This window comes from Mya arenaria, chromosome 3, assembly GCF_026914265.1.
Source record: "Mya arenaria isolate MELC-2E11 chromosome 3, ASM2691426v1".
In the NCBI taxonomy this organism is placed as follows: Eukaryota; Metazoa; Mollusca; class Bivalvia; order Myida; family Myidae; genus Mya; species Mya arenaria.
Genome location: NC_069124.1, coordinates 2,649,034 through 2,675,847, shown reverse-complemented (window position 1 = coordinate 2,675,847; position 26,814 = coordinate 2,649,034). Strand labels below are relative to the sequence as shown.

The window sequence follows — 26,814 nt, the reverse complement described above, 5'->3', positions numbered from 1 at the left end:
GTTACGTCACAAAGTCTTGTTTTGCATGTAGCTCCAAAAGTATTGCACTCATGAAACTTCATTGAAATGTTGATCAACTTGGGATATTGTGCACCTGGGATTTATGTGACATTACACTTTTCCTTTGTTTTTGCCCTTTACTTTTAAACAATGATCATATAACCTCCAGGCTGATGTAACAATGGCCGAATGATGTCGGGTTTTATAGTCTCCATACTAATATTGTTAAATCCATATCAACAACATTTAATCATCCTGTGAATTGTGGGTATTCATCATTGCTGCTATAGCTCTAGTTTCAACTGATTTTACATGATTTTTTATCATTCTTCCATAATTGTCCTATTATACCCGCTAAATAAGTTGTTTTTTTCCCTGTTAACAAACTATTTAAAATTCACTAAATTTAATAATCAGTCATGCATAGAGTCATAAATATCAAATACTGACTATGAGTGTAACCTTAATTGAATGATAGGATTTATTATAATTGCTGAAGCCGGGGCAGATGCACAATAAACAAATGGCACCAATGTAATGCTTTTTAGCCAGATTTTTCATCGAAAAATTACAGGTTATAGAATGACGAAGACCGGGGGGCGGGCGGGTTGGCGGGCGTTAACAATTCTGCGTTAAACTTTTCATTTTATGTAATAAAATCAAGAATTTTTATCCAATGGTTATCAAATTTGGTCAGACTATTTGTTGGCATGTTATCCTGAATATTTATGAATATGGGTCATCTCGGGTCAAAAACTAGGTCACTAGGTCAAATCTTAGGAAAAATATTTCCATGTCATAAATTTAACATTTTTATGCCCCCACAAAGTGGCGGCATATAGGGTTGCCCTTGTCCGTACGTACGTCTGTCTGTCTGTACGTACGTACGTCCCGAAGATTGTTTCCGATCTAATTCTTGAAAACCGTTTGTCCAATCCTCACCAAACTTTAAACACATGTTTGTGACCATAATATCTTGATCAAGTTCGATAGTCATGGAAATCGCTTTAGTCATTTAGGAGATACGGCCCTTTTTTGCCAAAAATACTTCAAAAATATATGTTTCCAATCTAATTCTTGAAAACTGTTTGTCCAATCCTCACCAAACTTTAAACACATGTTTGTGACCATAATATCTTGATCAAGTTCGATAGTCATGGAAATCGCTTTAGTCATTTAGGAGTTACGGCCCTTTTTTGCCAAAAATACTTCAAAAATATATGTTTCCAATCTAATTCTTGAAAAGTATGTGTCCAATGTGGATCCAACAAGTTTTTTCCTGCCTGAATGGCGCCATATAACCTATACAGTCTTGCGATGCCGTAAAACCCAACTCAACTTAACTTATCCTATATGTGCAGATTATCCTGAATAATCATTATGGCTTATTTTCTGTGACAAAAAATCGAAGTGGGGGCATCCGTGTCCTATGGACACATTTCTAGTTTTTCATATCTTGATAAAACTTGGTCAGAATATTTGTCTGCAATATCTTGCTTATTTTTTATAAATCTGTCATCCCGGGTCAAATTCTAGGTCAAATCTTAGGAAAATCTTTCTACGTCATAAATTCAACAATTTTTGTCAAATCTTTATGAAACTTGGTCAGAATATTTGTCTGCATAATATCTTTAAAGTTCTTTTATATGGGTCATCCCCGGTCAAAATCTAGGTCACAAGGTCAAATCTTAGGAGAAAGAATACCACGGTCATAAAAATTCAATAATTTTTGCCAAATCTTTATATCAAGTATTTATAAAATGTTCATTTTTTCCTCACACAATTTGAATAGTTTCTGTTGATCAGATTATTTGTATGAATGATATCTCTGATATATAAATATGGGTCTTTTTGGTTTAAAAATACTAGGTCACTAGCTCAAATCCTAGGATTGCAAAATTGCATCTTCAAATGAAAAATCCGGCTTTAATGCGGCGTTGTCGCATTGGCGTCTTGTCATTGGAATGAATTGCATATCTTTAAGTTCTAAGTTAGGGTAAGTATTGTTTAAGTTGCAGAATTGGAAGAGACCCACAGAAAGACCCCCTGTCTGTTTTTTAGAGCAACACAACTAATAGGACATTTACGATATTTATGTATTTCGTAACAAATTACATGCCAGTAAAGTGATGGTATTTACTAACTTATGCATTTTGTTGATGTATTGAATGAAAATAATATATCATCTAGAGAAAAATACTTAATCTCTGATCCTAGAGTTATCTTGAGCAAATGTAAGATTTTAATTATACATTTCGGTAGCATCTTTATTTGCCATGTCAGGGCTACTCTGTGATAACGATCGCCCAGAATGACCTGTCCAACGGTGTGATTGGCTTCTCCGCAGACTCCATGTCAGTGACTGCGGACGAGGATAAGTCTCCAGTGGTCAGTCTTAAGCTGGCCAGGACTGACGCATTCTTTGGAGAAGTGGAGGTGAGACTCATTGTGATAATTGTCAAAAAACAAAAACTGAATCTTGTTCTTACTAAATCACAATAGATTTTACATGAGGAAATGATTGACACTTTCAAATTAGCTTCAGAGAAGTGGAGGTGCAATCTGTTGATCATAATTGTCTTATTGATAATTGTCAATTGACAGGATATTGAACCTTTCATGTTATTATAATTAGCATGATTGCAATGTAATAGTGATTATTAAATTAATTGAACTTTATTCTCTTTACTGAAATAAAGAAAAAAGAAAATCCATTGAACAATGTTAAGAGTAAGCCATAGTAGCTCCCAGTTGTCTTCACAATCAAGATAAAAATAATTTTGACAAAGAAATACATTAATGACTTATGACAAACACATTGTTTGTTGTAAATGTGTTTGTTGTAATTATAAAAAACTTCATATATAGATCTCATGGTTGGCCAAGGTGTCAGAGGACAGTACGGAGACAGAGGATGTGATTCTAGCCTCACAACTCGTGCGGACTGCAGGCACTGCTATCTGCCCGGGGCGCAAAGATGTCTGCCTCTTCAATATTACACTTCAGAATGATGACGTTAGTTGATGTTCATAGTCTGTGTGGTGACTTTCCTGTTTAATAGTGAAAGATGTAAAAAAAAAATAAAAAAATAATACAGCATATTAGTTATATTTAGTGTTCTCATTACGAAATTCACATGAAATAGCCCATTAAGGTTACTGATGTTACTGTAAGTTGGTCTTAAATTGAGTGAGGTGGATTGTAATCCAGTTGCTTACAAGCTTTTATATATGTTTCCACTGCTTAGATCCCTGAGGAAGAGCACAGTTTCGTGGTAAAGCTCATGTCAGTGAAGAATGATGCCAAATTAAACATGGAGGCCCTGACAGCACAAGTTACAGTGGCTGCCAGTGACTACATACGGGGCCTTGTTGAGTTTACAATTGACTCTAGGTAAGGCCTCAGTTATTGCAGCTGTATAATAGTGACGTTGATAAAACAACAACATTCAGATTCATAATAAAACTGATTGCTATAATACCTTAGGTTCAGTTTTGTATCTTCCATTAAGACCAAGAATTTTAACTAAATTTTACCCTTACATGAACTCGATCACAGTTTATGAAATCACTGAACAGTTTTGTTAGCTTTGTCATTAACAAGCCTTTTTTCAATTACATCTTAGACTAGTTTTTCAATAAAAATGTATTTATAACATCCAGGAGCATGATAGCCAGTAACATAGACACAGTGGTGCGGTTGGGTGTACAGCGTGTGATGGGTCAGGATTATCGTGTTGAGGTCGGGTACCGATCCCTTATGATGACCTCCCAGCAGCCCCAGGACGGAGTCACTGTTTACCCTGCCCTTGAGGGGGAGGATTACACAGGGCAGACGGGGATACTGGTGTTCGAGGCAGGACGGCAGGAGATCGCTTACATTGATGTTACACTTACACCCTTTGAGGCCTCCAGTAACCCATACCCAAAACAGTTCTTCTTAGAGCTTAGGAATCCAACTAATGGGGCTAGGTATGTTAATTTTTACATGAGCTAAGTATTTCGTTTTAAACAAGGTGTTTTTTTGGTCTCTAAGAAATACTGAATTAATTTATAGAAATCCTACTTGTTAAGAAGACTGTAAATGAAAATTGTCAGGTCTCATCTTAATAATAACTTGTTACCAGAGGAAGTTATTCAAGGATTAATAAAGATATTTATTTTCCACAGTGTAAACCCAGATTCCTCCAGGGCGTCTATCCTGATAGTGGAGGACAGGGATGTTGACATTTGGGACATTATCAAGGGCATGCCTGACAGACCACTCTCCAACGACCAGATCAGGAAGTAGGGCACCAGCTTTAAACTTGCCTCCAGATTTAAACTCTTCTAAACATTCACTAATCCAAAAGTACACAAATGAGTGTTAATGGCAGGTCTTTAAAGTTCTCATCTTCAACATGTAACCTGCAGAAGTGAGAGTTACTCCTTACTGACCTTAGTGTGTTATATCATCCCAAGATACATTTCATGCAATTTATTAAACCAGCCGTGTTGGGGTTGGTTTACTGGCATTATTAATACATCACATAAAAAATTCTGGGTTGAAAACCAAAGGCGCACTTTTGTCTATCATAAACTCTAAGTGGATATCAGGCTGATTTCTTCCCTGGAAAAATACTAGACCCTCCTTTGCAATGTGTTCATCAGTTTATGACTGTCATTGATAAGTAAAGTAAAGTTAATTGGTATAAAATAACCTTAAGCTATTTTTCAGTGTGTTGGTAGAGCTGGACACTGCGCTACAGGTGACAGATGCGGTCAGTGACACAGAGATTACACTGACTGAAGATGTACTGGAGAAGATCATAGAAGAGGGGCTTGATAGACCGTAAGTGGAGATAACATTGATAGATGATGTAATGGGAAAGATAGATAAAGTTTTACATTGTGGTAGTGTAGCTGATTTAGTGTGAATGACTGCTTAGGGCATATTTTGTTTATAGGCATAAAATTGTTAACTTTATTAGATTGATAAGTTCTGTTTTGGACATTGAATTTGATATCATAATAGATAATAATTTCTATGAAATCATAATCACGAGTTTAATTTACAGGTTACCATCAACCATTATCAACCAGGTCCTGTCACTGTTATGTAAGCTCCTTACCCCGGACAAGGATGACGCAACACGAGGGCGGTCCCAGCTTGCTGCCATATTGGAGGACACGGCATACATGATGGTTACAGGAGCTGTGTGCCCCACCCCTAGTCCCCCAGACGTGCTCCAGTTGCAGTGTGTGCATGCCAAGATTGTGGCTGGGCGCTGGCCCCTTGGCAAGATACAAGGCTTCCAGTACCAGGGACAGTGAGTACAATGACAGCATAAGAGGGTTGGAGGCAAAATGTTCTTAGTGGCATACTATGCATCTATCAAAGATTTGGCCAATCCCCTGGTGGCTGGACGCACATGGGACTCAGACAAACTGTTGTGTTTGGTCAAAATCTCACTGCATAAAAAGAGAAAAATGTGAAATCTCTGTGACTGTAGATGCTCCCCACTAAATCCAGTTCCAGCCAAGTCTATTCCAATTCGGTCAAAATCCTGCTTGTTGGGAATAATCCCCTGTCTAAAGTCACATTTGCATAAGGGATATTTTATTGATTAAATTTTAAAGATTTTTGATTTGAATAGTGTCTGTCCACATATTATCTTAATTAAATCATTGCATGTAATATACAAATATTGGCCATAAAATATCACCAATTTCAGTAGGTTTTGTATGTGTTGCAATTTTACTTTTCATTCTTGTTACTGTGAGGCAATAATGTTGAAGTTTAAATAACAATGATTTCTTTCAGGAGGCAAGATGAATTTATAATTCCCTCTACAATCCCTGATGCTACAACAAACGACAATTCTTCAGTAAGTTAAAAATGTTAAAAAATAACAGTTTATCAAAATTGTTTTTTGTTCAGAAAAAAAAAGCTCCAATACTATTTTAGAAACCAAAAAAAGAGGGGATTTGAATACAATCAGTAACATTTTGCATTATTCTATTGAATGTTTTCCAGTATCTTGATTAACCAAAAATGGACTTTGGTTGAAAATGAGACAACCTATATGTACATGTAATGGTCAGTTATGGTACATATTTAACCTCTAATTCTTTAGTGTGCAGATTTCCACTTTATCGAGTACAACAGCGAACAATGGTTCCAGAGATCGGCAGAAAAACAGCTCCTTAGCAACAAGGTAATGCATTTGTAATCAAGTCAATATTTTACTCCAGTTGAATATGTTTTAAATGACTCTATTAACATCCAATCTCGGAATAGTTTGAGTATACAACTCCTTTTGGAATCACTTAATTAAAAGTGGCTTTAAGCAAGGGATAGCAGTTATAATCAGTATCTCCTGTCTTATGAACTTCTGATGCAGTATGCAATACTTTTTAAATTGTTCAATTAAAGTTGTGATGAGATAATACATGATTACCTTGAAAATGATAGTGTTGCATCAACATTTCAGGTCATATCGTTTGGACTGAAGGGGCGACCATCGTCCTATTCCGACTACCCTGCTGTGTACCGTATCCACAGCCCTGACCGACGCATTGCTACCAGGCAGGCCCAGTATGTATGCCGTTCTGGCATTTTAGATTTCTGCTTGATTTTTCATGCATTAAACTCAAAAAAATATTCACATTAAACTTAGTATATGTATAAACTGTGACATTATGCATATGTGTAGCCATACCCATAACTCTGGCTCTTGAAAAGCATTGATTCAAACACTTACCATCCACTTGCAGTGTTCTGGTTGAAGTACAAAACCACTCCTATAATTCTTGATAACATTACCCCTTGTGGTGTAGGGAACTATAATAATAATATAACACAAGTATAATACAAGTCATTTTTCTTTTTTCCCAGGTGTGTGTACTTCGACCTATCAGTTCGCACGTGGGTGTCCCCAAACGAGATTTGTGAGGTCACAAATGACCTTGACCTTGGGGTTGATGACTTTGTCGGGTGTTCATGTCGTCATTTGACCCACTATGCAGTACAGGCCACAACCTCTGACCCTGGACTGGTTGGATATACAGTCTGGTTCTTCATTTCATGCTTCATTTGTATGGTGAGATGGGCTTCACAAGGGTTTACCTAACACAAACATCTGCACTCTGCACATGGCTGCATATCAAAACAAACAAAATAAGAAAATATTCACATTCCCATTATCTGTAAATAGAGTCAGGTCGATGACTTTAATTGTTTACTATTAATCGCTCAGCTGATGGGACTGTTTACTTGTTTATTGTTTTTTTCATCCTTTCATAACCATGTGATATTTTCTCCTCTCGTAGGCGGGTCTTCTCCTGGCAATCCTGGCACACCATCTCTGCTCTATCAGCGCCATGTTTGCAGCCAGTCTTCTCATGCACATGTGCTTTGCTGCCATGGCAACACAGGTACACGCATCATTGCCTCCTTCTGCCTCTCCTAAAATGTATCTAACGGAATAAATGTGCTCATTGATATTCAAGTAATTATGTCATGACCTGATAAATGATTCCACCACTTTATATGTATAACTGAAATTAATTCATCAAATGCAGAGGCAAGTCTGGGCACTGATTTACTGCAGACCAACATTTCATAAAAAAACCCATTGATATCATGTCAGTAGATTATTATTTTGATAAACTATAACATTGATGTACATGGCGGCACTTAACTGCAGATAATTATTTTGATAAACTAAAATTGATGTTCATGGCGTCTCTTGTCTGCTGAACATTAATTTTGATCAACTTAAACATTAATATGCATTCATATTATCTAGATCTGTTACGTGGTGGCAGCGTACCTAAGTGCAGATGAGATCCTCGTCTACACACTCGGAGAGGACAACTACCGATGTATTGTGATGGGGCTTTTTCTACACTATTTTTTCTTGACGCAGTTCTCATGGATGATGACACAGGTGAGAAAAAACTTCTCAGATCATCTTTAGTATTTCATTGTATACAATTTTTGTGTAAAAGAGAATCTCCGTATCCATTTTCAAAGGTTTTCTTTATCTTTTATGTTTTGAAAACAGGTATTAAAATTAAAAAAACTAGGTACTTCCATGAAGTGTGTTTAAGAATAGACTATGTATGCCTCTTACAATTTTTAAAAAATAAATTACTGTCGAAACTGGCTATGTTGAACTCTGTTATCTCGATGGTCTGGTTATGTCAAATTTTTTTTTTATATATATTGGGTTTAATAAGACATGTTTTGTATGATTGTTGTATCAAATTTTCAAGTATTTCCTTAGGTCCCAATGACTTTGACATAGCGAGTTTTAACTGTGTTTGGATTTGCTTAATTGATATTACAGGCCATCAACTTCTGGAAGATCTTGATCATGAATGATGAACACACAGACAGGAAATATGTGCTCTTTTTCCTGCTCGGGTGGGGTAAGTTTTTTTCAAGGTTAAATGACTGCATGTATGTACATATTGCCTTGAGGAGGACTGTGCATCTTGTTATTTGGGGTGAACATGTGCGGCTCAATTAAAATAATTAAAAATGTTACGGTGTAACAAGTTATATCCCAAGCCTTCCAGGCATCTATATAACTTACTAGCTCTACTGCACAAATCATATATTTATGCTCTTTTGTAGAACTCTTCATACTCATATTTTTCAGGACTACCAGTTGTAATTGTAGCAGCATTCTACACAGTGACGTTTAACTTGTACAAGTATGTGTATGACATGCCATACGACTTCATCTATGGAGATATTAACAATAACGGAGACATGTGAGTAGAGAGAGTAGAAGTGGTTCTTTACACTTCAGTTTTAAGAACATCTCTTAAAATGTGTTTTTTTTTCTGAGATAATGCTTATACCCGGTAATAACATTGCATCAGCTTTTCATCAATTCTCGCTTTTGTCCTGTGAGAACTATATCTTCTAATAAAAAAAGAAAATATTTGGCAACAAATAAAACACTATACTGTTGATATTTCAAAGCTTATGTTAATGCAATAAGTTTTAATACATGATCACATTTTACTTCCAGGTGTTTCATAACGAATGCGTATGCAGGTCTGGCGGGAGTGATATTGCCAGTGCTGCTGATGCTGGTTGTTGTTGCTGTCGTCTTCGTTAAAGCATTCCAGGTCACACCTCAATGGCAGGCCTATGATGACATTTACAGGGGCAGATACAACATCAGCGGTAAGGAAGAGTTATGGGACCTAAAACCCAAGTTTTAAGATTATAAACAAGCACATTAGCATGAGAGTGGACTTTCAATCACAAGAGTAATGCTGGTCTGTCTGTCACAAATCATTGACGCTCCAAATCCGTTGAAGGATTATGAAATAACTACCCACAATTGCTCACTATATTGAGATGATGTGCAGAGCGAATGTAACAATAAGCCCCGTTCAAGGTCAAAATCACAAAACCCCCTTAATATGGAAACTACTGATTATCAGTGTGTCCCATTTCAAACTCATCTTCAAGTATACTTTTAACAGAGTACATCACTTTAACCAGACTACCATGCCTTGAAGATACAACCTACCTGGTCTCAAGCATTTTATTCAGATGACAGTGTCAGCAACAGTAGGTACTTGTTGTTTATGTCCTTCTGTTTCAAGCATAATATGCTTTTTCCATCCATATTTTGTTCTTTTTCCCAATGTCAAATGTCATAGAACTGCCGTGGAACTGAATGTCTCATTCAACCATAGGGGGATACATCTGTTTTTATTACAAAACCAACTGACTTGTTGAATTATGTTTTCAGAGGTCCGTACCCTGTTGCTGTTCTGGGGTGTGATTATTATAACATGGCTATGGGGCGGGCTCCATCTTGTGTACGGCCAACTCTGGATGCTCATAATGTTTGCCATTTTCAACATTCTACAGGTATGTACTTGATATTTGCTAATGCAATAATTTTGTACAAAGCTTATCAATAGTAGTTTCAGAAAGTGCCAGAACCAGTGTTTATTAGTAGACTGAAGCCACACTGTAGACTTAGAGTCTATAAAGCAAATTTTTAAAACTCATGAAATTATTTCACATAATCTTTGTCAATAGCAATGACATGCCTGTATGGTAATGAATACAGCGGTTTTCATAATCTAAGCTGTTCTTATATAAAAAAATTATTGAAATTAAGATTTGCAGTTTTTAGTCTTGGGTCTTGACTGTTCGTAAACATGGGTCCTGGAAAAGGGTATTACATAATTAATCAAGGGATGAAAGCAATTTTATTAGTCATTTAGATATGTTCGGCTTTTTCAACCCTTTTCAGGGACCTATTCAGACAAACTAACTAATTACCTCGGTCAATCAATTGATATTTTTATGATAGATAATATCATTAAAGCAAGTCGATCAATTCATATCTTCCATTTATAACTGTTCTAATCTTTCAAAACCTGTTGAGTAAAATTTTCTGATACAAGTTTGATACTCAAGTAATAAGAAGTATGAGCAAATCTATCATCTGTATTTCAGGGTTTGATGGCTGTAGTTGCCTACGCCCTGCTGCGTAACCCCTGCCTGGCGGGCTTCCTGGCTCCACAGCGGGCTAGCTCCTACTCCATGACAGGGCACATGTTTGACCCAGCCCTGTCCACACACCAGGGCGCTGGACCGCCTCAGGGTCAGTACCAGTTCCATCCTTCTACCCTGGATGTGGGATCTCTCAAGGGCTCAAGAGCATCGCTTCTCAACGAGGTACTTACAGTGTGTATACTTGGCATTGTGTAATTTGGTTTGGTGTTAGTGTGGCATGGCTTTTGTTTTTTGTGTTTTGGTGCAACCAATTTCTGATGTTGTACATCCTATTTGTTAAAAGTTGTCCTAATAGATGTGCGTATTGTTGTAATAACTTGTTTCACAATTATTGTCAAGTAGATTATATGCATGATATTTCCTGGTGTTTGCTGACCATAGACAGACTCACATTTCATTGCTGAAATGGAATGTTTTTGTTGCCATTGTACATGGCTGCTATGGCATGAAGTGTTAAACGTTTGATTGGACTAGGTTCCCTACACAAGAACAGTGAAACAACTTAAAAAGAAAAATATCTTTGCCCAAAATTTTAAGATTTTACATGAGGCATACTGTAACAAATTATCCGTAGTTTGGCCCCCTAAAACACAGGTCTGTATATCAAAGGTCACTCTTAAGGTTATTGATCAAATTGCCTTTGCCATACAGAGGGATTTTTAAATATCTATGTACAAATGATTTCCATGACTAGAATTGTGTCCTGTACAAGACCCATGTCTATATATCAAAGGTCAAGGTCACAAGTAAAGGTCGTTTATCAAAATGCCTTGTACTTTGTATTTGACTCTTTGCATGCATAGAAGGTTTTAAAAATACAAATATTCTCCATGACTAGACAGTGTGTCATGTACAATACCCAGGTTTGTATATCAAAGGTCAGGTCAATGTCACACTTCAAGTCCATTGGTTAAAATGCCTTATTCTTTATGTTCAGGGTGGAACTTTGCCATGCATAGATTGATTTTAAAATAAATTGGCACAAATGTTATCCATGAGTACACATATGTCCTGTAGGTTAAAGTTCAATGTCACACAACAATGCCATGACTCATAATTCCTTGTATTTTTCTTGTGTATACTATTTGTTGAAATATCAATTTTATCAGTGTTTTTACATGTTTGTCACAATTGTTCAAAATTTCCTGGTTTAAAAAAAAGAATTGCTAAGTGTAATATGTAAACAAGTTCTACATAAAAATACTTGTTAAAATGAAGAAATTATATTTTGAATTTCAGTTGGTGGTATTAACTGTAAGGCAAATGGCAAACTGCCGATTGTTTTAGCTTTATATAAATAGTTATTAAAAGTAGTTCGAATATCTCCCTTTATAAGCTCAAGTTTGTGTTCAACTCGAGAAATTTATGAATACTGTCTGTCAAAGAGTTTACATGAGAACCAAAACTACTGGTATCTTAATCTTTCTTGAATATATGAAAGTGATACTTTCCTGTTGCTGAATCCCTTGTGATAAATAAAAACTTCCTCTATTTAAGAAAAATCTTTACCAATTTCTTCTCACCTGTCAGAGTTGGGAGCGGGATTCGCTGCCCTCCCGTGGGACGAGGAGCACGATGAAGGTGAAGCGGACCCTTCCACATAGCGGGAATCTTTATGTGGACCCCCCTGTTTATCACCAGAACACCATATCCGACACCAAGGACTTTGATGATCTATTGTACGCTCTGAAGACTGGTGGAAGTTTCACACCCAGTGATGGAAGTGTGATTAGTGATCGGGCATCGGATGAGTCAAGTAACATTGACAAGTACGAACTGCGGAGGATAGATATTGCAGATACTCATTTGTAAACTGTTCAATACTTATGTATTTTAAGACATCGTCATGGACATTTAACATTATTATAGATAATAGATACCCCGATAATGCAGATACTCATTTGTAAATGGTGCAATACTTTAGTACTTAAAAGCATCGTCATGGACATATAATCTAATTTACAATGCTTAACTATTTCAAACATTGTTTTATGTACACTGTGCAATACTTTTGTATTTCAAGATATTGTCATGGAGGTATAATTTTATGTGCACTGCTAAACTATTTATAAGACACTTTTTAAGGCAACTTGCAATACTTTCGTACGTAAAGATCATGGAGATGTTATTTCATTTGCAATGCTTAATTATGTAAATACATTGTATTATGTAAAATGTGCAATACTTTAGGTGTGTAGTGGCAAGTGTGTAGACTACTGGTATGATATATATATGCCTTACACAATCATCAAAGCTTGTATTTTTATAACTTAATTCATCTTAATTGTAGTTGTACGAGATGAATGGCGGTTTTCATGTCATTATTTTATCACCTCTTGTTGATGTGACTAGATTTTATTTTTATGTTAAATTGAAATAGAAGTTGCTCACCATTTGATATGACACTCTGTATGGAGTTTGCTATTCCATTTACATTCCTTATCAAGCACACCGTAAATTAAAAACACGCTGGCTGTTGTATTGCTCGTGCACATGTATTGGATGATATTTTGTATTAAAGAAATGTAGCACAACATAAGGGTTATTATGATAGTAAGCATTTCCGAGGTCTGTCTCACATGAATTTCAGTACTGTAACACATTACAGTCAAGACCTCATAGTGGTCGATACGAACATCAACGAGACATGATACTGATTGTCAGAAGTGTCCAATCAAAATGGTCCTTTTATTATATGCCTCCTTCGCTTATTTCCATGTTATTTCAAACTGTTTGTAATTTTAACCAAATAAACTGCACTTACATGTAGCCTGTACACAAACATTTCCTGAAACTTTCTATTCAGGAAAACTCTTATTAATAATTTAGTGCATTTCCTTGAAAATAAACACAAATCAAATATATTTTTAATAATTTCTTCAGGAAATACGGAATGTTCCTTGAAAAAAAATGTTATTGATTCTTTGGTGAATATCTTAAAAAAATTAATGTGTAAAAAGCAGCACTCGACAAACAGCTTAATCCCTTAAAGGATTTTTATGAAATTTTGGTAAAATGTTTACCTCATGAACACAATGCCCACAATTTGCTTCATTATATAATATTTCCACATCAAGTGTCCTGGATTAAAATGAGACAATTACGGGAAAGACATCTGTAATTGTTTTCAAAAACAACTGTCTTGGCTCAGTTCAGCCAATCTTGCATTGTAGAGAAGATCTTTGATAAACAAGAGCCGTCGTAAGACAGCGTGCTTGACTTCGCCGCTTTGACTTAGAAGTGAATACCATAACAATGTAATATTACCAAGTTTGGTCTATTTATGTCAAACCTAACTAAAATTATTCAATACATAAGGTGACTTTGATGCTGCCCTCCGACCACCCGAAAAATGACGCAAGTCATTCAAATAACTTGATTTCCCATTATGAAAATGTGGTAAAGAATATACAAATATGCCTTTCAAAAGAAATTAAAATAAAATTTAATTTTTTTTATAATAATACAAAAAATTCAATGGCCAAATAGTATAGCCCTCCTTGTTTTCCCTTGGTAAAAAACTGGTTAAGAATGTAAAAATGTGCCTGTCAAAAGAAATTAAAAAAAAAAAAAAATATTCAAGGGACATAATTTGTATTTAGGCTTAAAATGGAGTTATGTTTCTTGTTGTAAGATGGTCGTAAATAATTTTGAATTTTATTAAGTGCATTGAATGAAAGGTATAAAAGTTTTTTTATTAAAATCCCAACTTGCCCTTAACTTTTACTTGCTTAAAACTTTAACCTAAGTCAATCAGGGGCCATAACTTGTATTAAGGATATGGAGTTATGTAACCTCATTGGGTGATGGTCCTGAACAATTGTGTGAAGTATTAAGTCAATTGAATGAAGGGTATAGAAGTTATTAATAAATATCCCAACCTGCCCTAAAACTTTAACCTAAGTCCACTAGTCAATCAAGGGCCATAATTTGTATAAAAGATAATATCTAACCTCATTATGTGATGGCTCTGAACAACTGTGTGAAGTATTAAGTCAATTGAATGAATGGTATTGGAGTTTTTAAGTGAAAATCCCAACCTACCCATAAACTTTTACCTAAGTCAATCAGGGGCCATAACTTGTATTAAGGATAATACTGAGTTATGTAACCTCATTGTGTGATGCTCCTGAACAACTGTGTGAAGTATTAAGTCAATTGAATGAATGGTATTGGAGTTTTAAGTGAAAATCCCAACCTACCCTAAAACTTTTACCTAAGTCAATCAGGGGCCATAACTTGTATTAAGGATAATATTGAGTTATGTAACCTCATTGTGTGATGCTCCTGAACAACTGTGTGAAGTATTAAGTCAATTGAACAAAGGGTATAGAAGTTATTTATAAATATCCAAACCTGCCCTAAAACTTTAACCTGAGTTTCATAGTCAATCAGGGGCCATAATCTGTGTAAAAAATAATATGGAGTTATATTAACCTCATCATGTGATGGCCCTGAACAACTGTGTGAAGTATTTACTCAATTGAATGAAAGGTATTGGAGTTTTAAGTGAAAATCCCAACTTGCCCTAAAACTTTAACCTGCCCTAAAACTTTAACCTAAGACAATCAGGGGCCATAACTTGTATTAAGGATAATATGGAGTTTTGTAACCTTATTGTGTGATGGTCCTGAACAACTGTTTGAAGTATTAAGTCAATTGAACAAAGGGTATAGAAGTTATTTATAAATATCCCAACCTGCCCTAAAACTTTAACCCGAGTTTCATAGTCAATCAGGGGCCATAATCTGTGTAAAGAATAATATGGAGTTATCTAACCTCATCATGTGATGGCTCTGAACAACTGTGTGAAGTATTAACTCAATTGAATGAAAGGTATTAGAGTCAGGGTTCGAATTTAACTTTAGGAGCACTCGCAAAATTTTGCGAGTGCATTTTGAGGCAACTCGCAAAATGACAATTCAACTTGCAATTTTATTATTTGCTTTATTTTCTTATAATATTTTTATATTAAAGTAGAAATTAACACCTAAGACATATTATGAATATTAAAAAGTATCAATCTTGAGTGACTCGACTACTAGAACTTGTTGATGGCTGATTCTATTTGGGGGGTATGGAAAGACTCGTCTGATGCTGGCAGCTTTTTGATAACAAAGCTGTCCAATAATTTGACATTGTTCACTTTGTATATTTACCCTCGCCATCGGGTAATTTAATTCCCATTCGACAAGCACGCTACAGATTTCATTAAGTCTATAAGTATTAAAAACAATAAAGTAATAAATTTAAAATAAAAAAGCAACAGTAAATGTAGCGTGGATACTTTGGACCATGAAATATATCGATCAACGAAGTCTATTCATTTTGACAGTTGGGCGGAAATGTATTCAAAGGATGATGGGGTTTACATATAGTGCGCAAAAGCGCTAAATTTAGCCAATGATTGAGCTAGGTGATTACGTCATTCGTATTTACTTTGTATTATGCACGCCTCGGAGCATCCCGGAAAAAATTCGATATAAAACTCCGCCTTTTCCGTATTTGTTCTATTTTTGAAAACCTACTAGAGCGTGACTCCGTACTGTCTTCTTTATACCGGTAGTGTAAACATGCCACTTATAGGCTGTTTACACTCGACTACATAGCGGAATTAAGTTCATGTTTATTCTACTTTCCTTTTAACATTTTGTGGTCTAGAAAAAGCCACTCGCAGAATTTTGCGAGCTTGAATAAAAGTCACTCGCAATTTCCAAATGTCGCTCGCATTTTGCGAGTATGCGAGTCTAAATTCGAACCCTGGGAGTTTTAAGTGAAAATCCCAAACTTGCCCTAAAACTTTAACCCGACGCTGGGGCGAGTAGTATAGCCCACCTATTCTTCGAATAGTCAAGCTAAAAATGAATGTATTTATAACTAAAATACAAACAGATTTAAACCCAAAATATTTTTTTCAACAATAGTGTCTTGTCTAGTTTCTGTGTAGTATTTTAATAATTATATTTGTAGTTTGTCTAGTGTACCCTATTTACACATAAATTTGATCAACTTGTCAAATTATTTATTTATATGAATATTTGTTGTTGATATTTTATTTCATACTATTTGAGGTATTTTTGATACTGATGATAACAGCAAACATTGAGTTTGCAGTCAGAACATGTATTTGTTTGACCATTTTTCAAAATCACAGCTTTCAACATATTAACTGTGCAGTGTGTATTTGTAATTTCTATATGATCTGCAATAAAATTAATAACCCCAATCAATTTCTTGTCTTTATTATCACCTCATCATGTAACAATGTAGCTGTAGGCTTTTGACATGAGATATATCAAACAAAATTGGGTACCGGTATTTAGAAAAAAATATGCTCTTCCTTTATCTTAATTCTATATGAATGTAAGGGTCATAAAAAATAGAGGACTTTTTGTCAATGCTTTTCCTGCTGGGGAATTTTGACCCTTGTTGGGGAATAAAAAATTATTTTACGGGGGAATGTGGTTGAAAAGGTGCCAGGCAGAGGATTTGAAATTCCTGCCAAAGAAAAAAAATGTTAACAACTGTAACAATGTCTTAATGGGCTTGAAGTTTGACCTTTGAGCTTAAATTTTTAATGTGTTAATCATAAATGAAGAACTTTCAAATTTCCCCACAAATTCAATAGAACAACAAACTGCTCTGACATAAAAAAGACAAATTTGATACTAACTTTTAACAAGTCACATACAACAGGGCACTTTTCATTACAATTAATCCTAGTCCTGGTCATACTGCAGTTTTTTAACAACAACATTATCCTTTACGTAATTTGCGATAGATTTTCCCTTTGGTTTCACACAGTTAAGCAACTCGGCACCATCTAAGTCAGTTGGCTTGACCAAGAAATATTTCAACAAAGTCTTCAGAACATTGTCATTGAAGCCTACAACTCGGCCGTGTTCAAAGTCCTTGTATAGCTCCTCCCTGGGGTTGACGAACGCCACGTTTGATACTCGGTTGGCTGAGGGAGGCTTCCAAAGTTGAGTGGTGTTCAGCTGGTAGCCAGAAAATTCAAAGGTACGGCCATCTGTCAGAATTGTCTGACTTGATATGGGGTATCTTAGCTCCTCATGCATGTTGAAACCTGAATTAAAAAATAAATATAACCAAAATAAACATTAAACGACGGATTGGTTGATCGATTAACAGGTTACTTTAGACTAGTCATGCAGCAGACATTTCCTTTTTAAGTGGTAAACACTTGTGCAAAATACTTCCAAGTACATTCTGACCAAGTCTGTTATACTGCACAAGTGTGACATTCTGCTAGAGAGTTTAACTGTTGAATCTGGGACAGTAAGAGTCCTTGGACATAGGTATATGCCCCATAATGTATGCTGGCACAATATACAGAACAAAGCATCCATTATAATAAATTGTTCATCCGCCAATTTGCTAAAAATTGTCGGCAAATTCAATATCCCTTTGATGTTATAAATGGTCGAAGTCTTGAAATTTAAGGCGATTATTTTGCAGAAGGCGCCACCTCGCAAGACCTCTGCCCATGCTTTGAAGGCAACAAATAACAAGAGGCCCAAAAGGGCCTATGCTCTACTGGCATGGCTTTTGTGGTCATATCAATCCAGAGCATGTATGTATGGGTAAAAGGCAACAGACATATAGTTTATGTTTTGTGTTTGGGTTACCTGAAAACGTAGCACGTTCAACATCTGAGCCCAGAAAGTATTGTAAGCAGATAAGTTGCATGAACTATTTTAATATGTGCCAAGTAAAAGTCATCTGACAAAAAAAAAAAATGCTTTCAAAACTGTACTCATAGTAAAAATTTCTGTAGTTTTAAAAGTTAAAAAAAGTTGGTCAAAAGGTCAAAGTCAAGGGCATCCTAGGACAACATTGATCAATTTGAACAAACATTCACAATCAATTGTGCTGAGATGGATGCACAAACACACAAAAAGATTTTCAAACCTTTCCAGATTTATGTTTACCAAACCTGTGAACCTTGGGTGTGGCCAGTAATGACAACAGGTGCATAACTTACACATTCACAACCAATTTTGTTAAGATGAATGCGCAAACTACAGAACTTAAAGCTAAAAAATGGCCTTTGGGCTTTCAACAAGAACAAGGCTGAGTAATTCACAAAATCAACTGCAGAAGCAAAAAGCAAATTGTCTCTCAAAATCCTAGACTTGCAAATTGTCTCCCTTAACTCTAGACTTGAATTTACATATACATGTAAACTTGGCTAAAAATAGAATTCCCTCATGCAGACCTGGCTAAAAATAGAAAGCATTTCTTTAAAACTTTCATGGCCCATAATCTAGGCATTCATGGGCAGATCTTGCTGGTTTTCGAAAGGAACCAAGCTCTAATGGATATCTAGATACTGTACAAGTTTCATCTAGATATAATCAAAACTGAAGACTGTATCGTGTTCACAACCAATTGTATACACAATAGCATTTTTTTATACTATCAAGGGCCATAATCTAGGCATGCATGGGCGGATATGGCTGGTTTTCAAAAGGAACCGAGCTCTAATGGATATCTAGATACTGTACAAGTTTCATCGAGATACAATCAAAACTGAAGACTGTATCGTGTTCACAAGCAATTGTTTACAGACGCACGAACGCACGACCGCACGGATGCACATACTACGTACACATTACCATCTCATAAGCTCTTCTGGCCTTTGGCCAGTAGAGCTAAAAATGAGTCTGGTGAGTCACTTCATGGTCAGGTGAGCTAGAAACATTCACTCTCTCCGTCCCTTCAACTAAAATCAACTCACCAACTGCATGTGCCTGTGAGAGGCAGGCAAGGAAGCCGGTGACAAGGGACAGCCCTGAGCGTGTCGATTTCCAGGTCTCCTCCCCGTGACACTCCCGGATCTTCTCCAGCCCAGCACACATTACACTCAGGTTGGTGAAAAAATCTTCATCACCAATGTTGTGGCCTGGAAATACCAAAATTTAGATATGATATATAATATAAAATGCATATCACATGATTGCAGACCAGTATTGAATAATAACGGTGTAGTATCATACATGAACTTTGATCATTTGTAAACTTATTTTATTTTGCCTCCATAATCTAAAGCGAAGTATCCCATACACAGAGTCTAATGTCAAATATATATACGCCTATATATAATAATATTATGCCTTAACCGGCAATACAATCATTCACAACTTTAGATCAGTTTTAAGGGCAATAATTAAATAATATAAAAGCTAACTATGAATTGCACATAGTGACGTTTTGAATGCCCCATGCTTGCTGTAAACACCTTGTTTTATGCCCCATGCTTGCAACAGACCCTGCACAAGACATTAAAATACTATAATTGTTTAATATGATATGGCAATAACTCTGAACTACACACAGTCAATATTAACACCTCAGCTTCCATTCCTTATGAACTGCCTTTCGACAATTGCTTTCATCAATCGATGAACGCAACATCTTCGGATAAGTTTGGATCGCAATTCATCGCATAACAATAAACATGGAAACTATTGATCTTGTTATTGTTTGTATTGTGTCAGCAGGTCCCGTAAAATATAAATCAACATTATAGAAAGTGTTAATTTATTATATTTTAAATATTTTGTTGCCATAAGTGTTTCAATTTTACATTTAAAAGTGATTTTAAGTGGTCGATCTTTTCCCACATTATTGAGATGTCATTTGAAAAAATGTTTCCGGTTACAGTCTATTTACAGAATGGGTAAGAAAGGATAACTAAAAAAAATTCTTAAATGAAATTAATATTTTTTGAACAATTCTTGAATGAAATAATGAACTATTGGTGTAAATATAAGGAATGAATTGCGGGCTTGATGTAATTATCGGGGATATGAACGCAATTGGGCTGGTCAAAGTACATGTGGAGTCCTTCGGACTCCACACACTTTGACCAGCCCAATTGCTTTCATACCCCGATAATGACATCAACCCCGCAATTCATTCCTTAATTATGTCAAACTCATGGAACAGTTCTGAGAAAATTTGCTCTCTGATCTTGAAAGTTATTGTTGAAAAGTCAATGGCTATGCATGACATATGATGTCAAACAAGCCAGAACATACATGTGACTTTGACCAAAACTAGATGTGACTTTTTACCTACAGACATTGGTCTTGTAGGCAACACACTTCTCATGTTAACATTTTGATGGCAAACTATTATTTAAATCCCCAAATGCATTGACCAATGACCTAGACAGTGGACAGACACATGCACACACATACACCAAACCACCATTTTGACAATTATGTTAAGCTGACTGCAGAATACTTTCTCTTGTATTTCCAAGATTCAGACATTGTCAATGAAAACAAATTATTAATTTGTAAGAAGCCCAGCAATCTTTAGTTTGTCCCATACCTGGGGTGATGTTTAGTGTCGTTCTACGAGAGAACTGTCCCTGGACCATGGGGTTATACTCCGGCTGGAGGTTCCTTGCCTGCTTACATGCCTCCGAATCGATAGGCACAAACTGCAGTAGAAATATATATAGCATGTAAATCTAGAAAAACAGCCTTGCCTGTAAAACTGCACCACTGATCATTATGCACTATTTCATTTGTAGTAAGCCAAAACCATAGAACTGCAGCACTGATAATAATGCAGATATGTACTAAGCCTTACCTGTAGAACTGTGTCACTGATCATAATATACATATGTAGGAATCTTTACATGCAGAACTGCAACACTGATCATATTAAACATAGTCATGTACTATTAAAGCCTTACCTGCAGAACTGCAGCACTGATCATAATACACATATGAAGAAATCCTTACCTGCAGAACTGCAGCACTGATCATAACACACATGTATACTAAGCCTTACCTGTAGAGCTGCAGCACTGATCATATAACACACATGTATTAAGCCATACCTGTAGAACTGCAGCACTGATCATACAACACACATGTATTAAGCCATACCTGTAGAACTGCAGCACTGATCATACAACACACATGTATTAAGCCATACCTGTAGAACTGCAGCACTGATCATATAACACACATGTATTAAGCCATACCTGTAGAACTGCAGCACTGATCATACAACACACATGTATTAAGCCATACCTGTAGAACTGCAGCACTGATCATACAACACACATGTATTAAGCCATACCTGTAGAACTGCAGCACTGATCATAACACACATGTACTAAGCCTTACCTGTAGAACTGCAGCACTGGTCATAACACACATGTATTAAGCCATACCTGTAGAACTGCAGCACTGATCATACAACACACATGTATTAAGCCATACCTGTAGAACTGCAGCACTGATCATATAACACACATGTATTAAGCCATACCTGTAGAACTGCAGCACTGATCATACAACACACATGTATTAAGCCATACCTGTAGAACTGCAGCACTGATCATACAACACACATGTATTAAGCCATACCTGTAGAACTGCAGCACTGATCATATAACACATATGTACTAAGCCTTACCTTTAGAACTGCAGCACTGATCATATAACACACATGTACTAAGCCTTACCCTTAGAACTGCAGCACTGATCATATAACACACATGTACCAAGCCTTACCTTTAGAACTGCAGCACTGATCATATAACACACATGTACTAAGCCTTACCTTTAGAACTGCAGCATTGATCATATAACACACATGTACTAAGCCTTACCTTTAGAACTGCAGCACTGATCATATAACACACATGTACTAAGCCTTACCCTTGGAACTGCAGCACTGATCATATAACACACATGTACTAAGCCTTACCCTTGGAACTGCAGCACTGATCATACAACACACATGTATTAAGCCATACCTGTAGAACTGCAGCACTGATCATATTACACACATGTACTAAGCCTTACCTTTAGAACTGCAGCACTGATCATATAACACACATGTACTAAGCCTTACCCTTAGAACTGCAGCACTGATCATATTACACACATGTACTAAGCCTTACCTGTAGAACAGCAGCACTGATCATAACGCATATGCACTAAGCTTCACCTGTAGAACTGCAGCACTGATCATAATTGAGGTATGTAGTAAGCTACATGTACCTGTAGAACTGCAGCACTGATCATATTCCACGTATGGTATGTAGTAAGCCTTACTTGCAGCATTGATCATCTTGCATATATGTAAACATATCATAAGTTCATGTACTTTTTAAGACTTAGAACAGTTAAAAAAAATATATGTATTTTCTGCACATAACTTTAATATCTGTAATTTTTTAACAAATATAGCCTGAATATTATAACTAAACTTACATTTGGTAGAGGCAAAGATTTCCTGAATTGAAAATCCACTTTATTTGTTCCCTGAAATGGTGCATTGTTCTGCTTGTACAGCAGGTCACTCTTAAGAGGATTCCTGAACCTTCTGGGAACATGAACCCTTTTGACATTGTGTCTATTGAAACATGCTTCCACTTTTACAGAGCGGTCTACTGAACAGTTTCCAATATGCTGATACTTTGCACCAAGCATGGCTAAAATGGTATTCACAATAGCCTCCATTCTCAAGCAAGCTCTGAAATGCAGGTAGCGGTTAGCATTTGTCAACTTGCTTTGGGCTGGTCTGTACATATCATTTTCTAGCTCAATGGCCTCAACAATGGCAGATTTCAAGGCTGGAAAGTCTTCAGTGACATCAACAGACTGATACAAATCTGGTAAAAATATCCCTGTATCCTTAGATCCCAACAAATATGTGTTAGTTATCTTTTGTTGATATTCATAGGCACCCGGCTGATTGTTGATGGCTGGGAAGGCCCATGTAGTGCATGATTGTTGGTTCAAGCGTCTGATCTTGCTAGTGGCAGGTCCCTTAACTCTTTTGAAGTGTAGATGATAGCCGTACCAATTCCAGGCCAACAACCTGTCCATCCCTTTCCAGTCTCCTGAAACATACATTGTACATACACAACATGAACATTTATGATTTACTGAACACAAAACAATATTTTGTGCTACAATGGAAGGCCCTGGAAAAAAACCTGGCTGCATGTATGGCAGTTTTAAAAATGTAAATAAAGTAAAAACATTCAAACAGGCAATCAGAAAATTACCGGTATGGCAAATTAAAGTTTTATGACTTTCAAGGTTTGTAAAATGCACCGTTAGAAATATATAATAAGAAATGAAGTGTGGCAAATGATTGGGAGTGTTATAACTAAGATACTGATGGCTGGAACCCTTCAAAAAATTGTCGGAGACCGGGTTCGAACCCGTGTCGCCAAAATTGCAGTTCAGCGTCGTATCCACTGAGCTCTGAAGGCTTACTCTAATTGGGTGACATAATTAAGCTATACACCTACCTCGGTAATATCACCTGATAACACCGACTAGCCAATCACGTATAAGGAATGAATTCTACCTGGTAGACATACCCAGTAATCTTTATTAATGGAAAAATACGAAATAACTGCTAAACTTAAATAAATTGTAAACTATGGGGTACTTCAGTTAGTAAGTTTCAATGCATTGTACACATCGATGCCAAGTTTATGTCAGTTTTCAACAATTTTCTTTTATTTTTGCTATTTTATCATATGGAGTACAGCCCCTTTAAATACTTAAATTGTATTTATTTCTCCAATTTTGGTATCCAAGAATAAAATAATTACAATAATTATGTGTTTTCAGATGCATTACCGGGAGAATTATTTTTGAAGCCAGAACTTGGGCGAGTCCCTTTTAGAAATAAACTTCAAGCAGCCTGTTTGACTTTTACTTTGTTTGGAATAAAACAAAATGTTACCTCTAAGTCCATATATGCATGATCAGAATAATATAATATTAATGCATAATTGTTTATGTTCAGCATGATTAATTAGCCAATGTTACACCCACCCCACCATTTTGGATAACAACAATGTGTTTCCGGAACCTGTGATGCGCTATGATATTTATTGGAGGATTTCAATTTAAAAACAATTAAATCCCACTGCAACATCATTGCTCTGTGCCTATTGACATTTAGAAATGTTGACGTCACATCAAATTAAACCACATAGATTTGATGTCTTGCAAAATTACCACTTTGTACCCGACAAACACTACCGCTCTTGAAAAACAAAAATCTAAACAATTTTTGTTCATTTGAAAACTCTCAAAATTCTTTCAACCATGCCCCATAATCTGTCAATCTAAGGAACTGGTGCAATAAACAACCTGTCAAATAACTTAACACCTCAGCCAAGATCTTTGCTAAGTTACAGCACTCAAGATCACCTGCATCCTACTATTCAGCATTCTTTGCTAATTGGCATCCTACTAATAAATATTCTTTGTTAATCTTAAAGACATATCTTTTAATGCTTTGATCAAAACATTACTGCATAGAATTAACATTCCCAAAGTTTTATTTATCTTCAATTAATGTTTAAAATTTTACGACATTTGGCATGAAAATTAATTTACGCAATTTTGCAGTCGTCTGCTCTAGACCTGTTTGGCAGTCTGATTGAATTATTAGCAGCTCTACTAAATATAAACTGGTGTATATAGTGAAGTATGCATACTGCAACTTTGGCTGATTGTTTTAATTTTTGTGTCAGAATACTTGTGTATAGGCAGCTACGCCTAAAAGTCTTTAGCACTTTTAATTTTAAGGGTTGAAATGACAAAAGGGTTGAAAAGTCTGACAGCCTTCTCAATAAGAACTGGCTGCCAGCTTCATTGGACACTTCAAATAACAAATGGGCCTGTTCAAATTTGGAAAAAAATTACTTAATAAGTGAATTTTATTAAAATAAGTAGCAGCTGTTCGGAAACTTAACTTTTTGAGAACTCTTGAGTCAGATGGGAGCTTAGTCCAAATAATTGTCCAAATAATTGTACGTTAAGCTTGTCGGAGGTGGCCGAGTTATTACGATTGGGTCGAGTTGTTCCGCTTGGCATAATTGTTGTCTGTGTCATTCAACTTTCGTTTTATTGGAAAGGTAAATAATGTGTTTTAATGCATTAAATGCTTGTTTCGTGCAAAATAACATTTCACTTACATGGTAAAATATGAATATAAACCTTTATGATCAAATTAAACCATAAAATACTTCACTTAATACAACTTTAATATTTTTCAAAACACTCCCGGTTTTTGCACAAACCCGTTTAGACGTTAGGGATTGGAAGAATCCTGTACAACACGTCTATAATTTTAGACTAGATGGTAGTCCAAATAATTGTACGTTGACGGATTTTTTTTAGATTTTTGATATGGCAAATCCTTCACGTACAAATTGTTTAGTATCAAAAGTGGGTAGTTGTTCTGATCAGGATTCCGGGTTAAAGCATATAGCGTCTATAAAATATCATAAAAACAAGAAATATTACCAGATAATGTTATTTTATATTAGTTCCATACACAAACAATAAATATCCAACTTATATTTATGAGTTTGACGGCTTTTCTTCATTTCATTCTGTCAAAACATAACGATATATACATGAAGGGCACCTGCAAGACTTCAGGGCACAGTTTTAAATCGCTCGAAACATTTCGGCCATGGCCGAATAATGTTACGATTGTATAACGAGGTCTATCTCGAAGCTTTGTTGGAGGAGGCCAAGTTATTACCATTGTATCGAGTTGTTCCCCTTCGCATAATTGTTGTCTGTGTCAGTCAACTTTCGTTTTATTGGAAAGGTAAACAACTTGTTTTAATGCATTAAATGCTTGTTTAGTGCAAAATAACATTTCACTTACATGGTAAAATATCAATATAACTCTTTATGATTAATTTTAACCATAAAATACTTCACATAAAACAATTTCAATATATTTAAAACACCCCCGTTTAAACGTTAGGGATTGGAAGAATCCAGTTTAACATGTCTATTCCAATTTTAGACTAGACTAGATGGGAGCTTAGCCACAATAATGCGCATTTCGGGAACTGTTTTTACATTTGGATATTCATTTCGTAGAGTCGCCAACACAAAAAACGTCAAAGACTCTGAAGCAGCTGTCAGATGTCCCAAGATGGGAGCTGTTAACTTAAACAACCTTGAGAAATCCATACCTGGGGGGAACCTTGTTGAAATTCGGGGGTATTTAGGATCTGGTTTAAATTCATCGTCATCTTCAACTAGCGCAGTTTGATCTGTAAGATCATTCACATTTGCAGCTATCTTAGAGCTTAAACTTCTCATCGATGGTAAAAGATTGACAGTTTTTGCATACAAAATGCCATTTCTCATGAGCGCTGCCATTTTGATTTTCCAATGTCGAATCAAAATATCTGCATGGGAAAATCCTGAACTGATACCTAAGAGA

The 26,814-nt window shown here is 35.9% G+C and overlaps 2 protein-coding genes across 2 annotated transcripts in view; one reads left to right on the top strand and one right to left on the bottom strand.

Annotated features, from left to right (window-relative positions):
• LOC128227264 (adhesion G-protein coupled receptor V1-like) overlaps positions 1-16,634 on the top strand; it is a 68,412-nt gene extending 51,778 nt beyond the window's left edge. Inside the window, exons 67-85 of the mRNA XM_052937627.1 lie at positions 2,284-2,436; positions 2,869-3,015; positions 3,248-3,393; positions 3,663-3,971; positions 4,170-4,286; positions 4,717-4,830; positions 5,057-5,308; positions 5,803-5,866; positions 6,116-6,196; positions 6,473-6,576; positions 6,877-7,081; positions 7,311-7,415; positions 7,790-7,930; positions 8,333-8,414; positions 8,648-8,762; positions 9,026-9,183; positions 9,761-9,882; positions 10,480-10,701; positions 12,070-16,634. Coding sequence (XP_052793587.1) covers positions 2,284-2,436; positions 2,869-3,015; positions 3,248-3,393; positions 3,663-3,971; positions 4,170-4,286; positions 4,717-4,830; positions 5,057-5,308; positions 5,803-5,866; positions 6,116-6,196; positions 6,473-6,576; positions 6,877-7,081; positions 7,311-7,415; positions 7,790-7,930; positions 8,333-8,414; positions 8,648-8,762; positions 9,026-9,183; positions 9,761-9,882; positions 10,480-10,701; positions 12,070-12,351 — 2,919 coding nt within the window. The 3' untranslated portion in view covers positions 12,352-16,634. The remainder of the gene's footprint in view (positions 1-2,283; positions 2,437-2,868; positions 3,016-3,247; positions 3,394-3,662; positions 3,972-4,169; positions 4,287-4,716; positions 4,831-5,056; positions 5,309-5,802; positions 5,867-6,115; positions 6,197-6,472; positions 6,577-6,876; positions 7,082-7,310; positions 7,416-7,789; positions 7,931-8,332; positions 8,415-8,647; positions 8,763-9,025; positions 9,184-9,760; positions 9,883-10,479; positions 10,702-12,069) is intronic.
• Positions 16,635-16,765: 131 nt separating this feature from the next.
• On the bottom strand, positions 16,766-26,758 carry LOC128227265 (28S ribosomal protein S30, mitochondrial-like). The gene is made up of 5 exons (XM_052937628.1): positions 26,561-26,758; positions 22,806-23,437; positions 20,902-21,013; positions 19,301-19,465; positions 16,766-17,626 (listed from the first exon to the last, which is right to left on the bottom strand). Exons 1-5 carry the CDS (start codon positions 26,748-26,750, stop codon positions 17,259-17,261), a joined length of 1,467 nt encoding a protein of 488 aa, XP_052793588.1. The 5' UTR covers positions 26,751-26,758; the 3' UTR covers positions 16,766-17,258.
• Between the last annotated feature and the right edge of the window lie 56 nt (positions 26,759-26,814).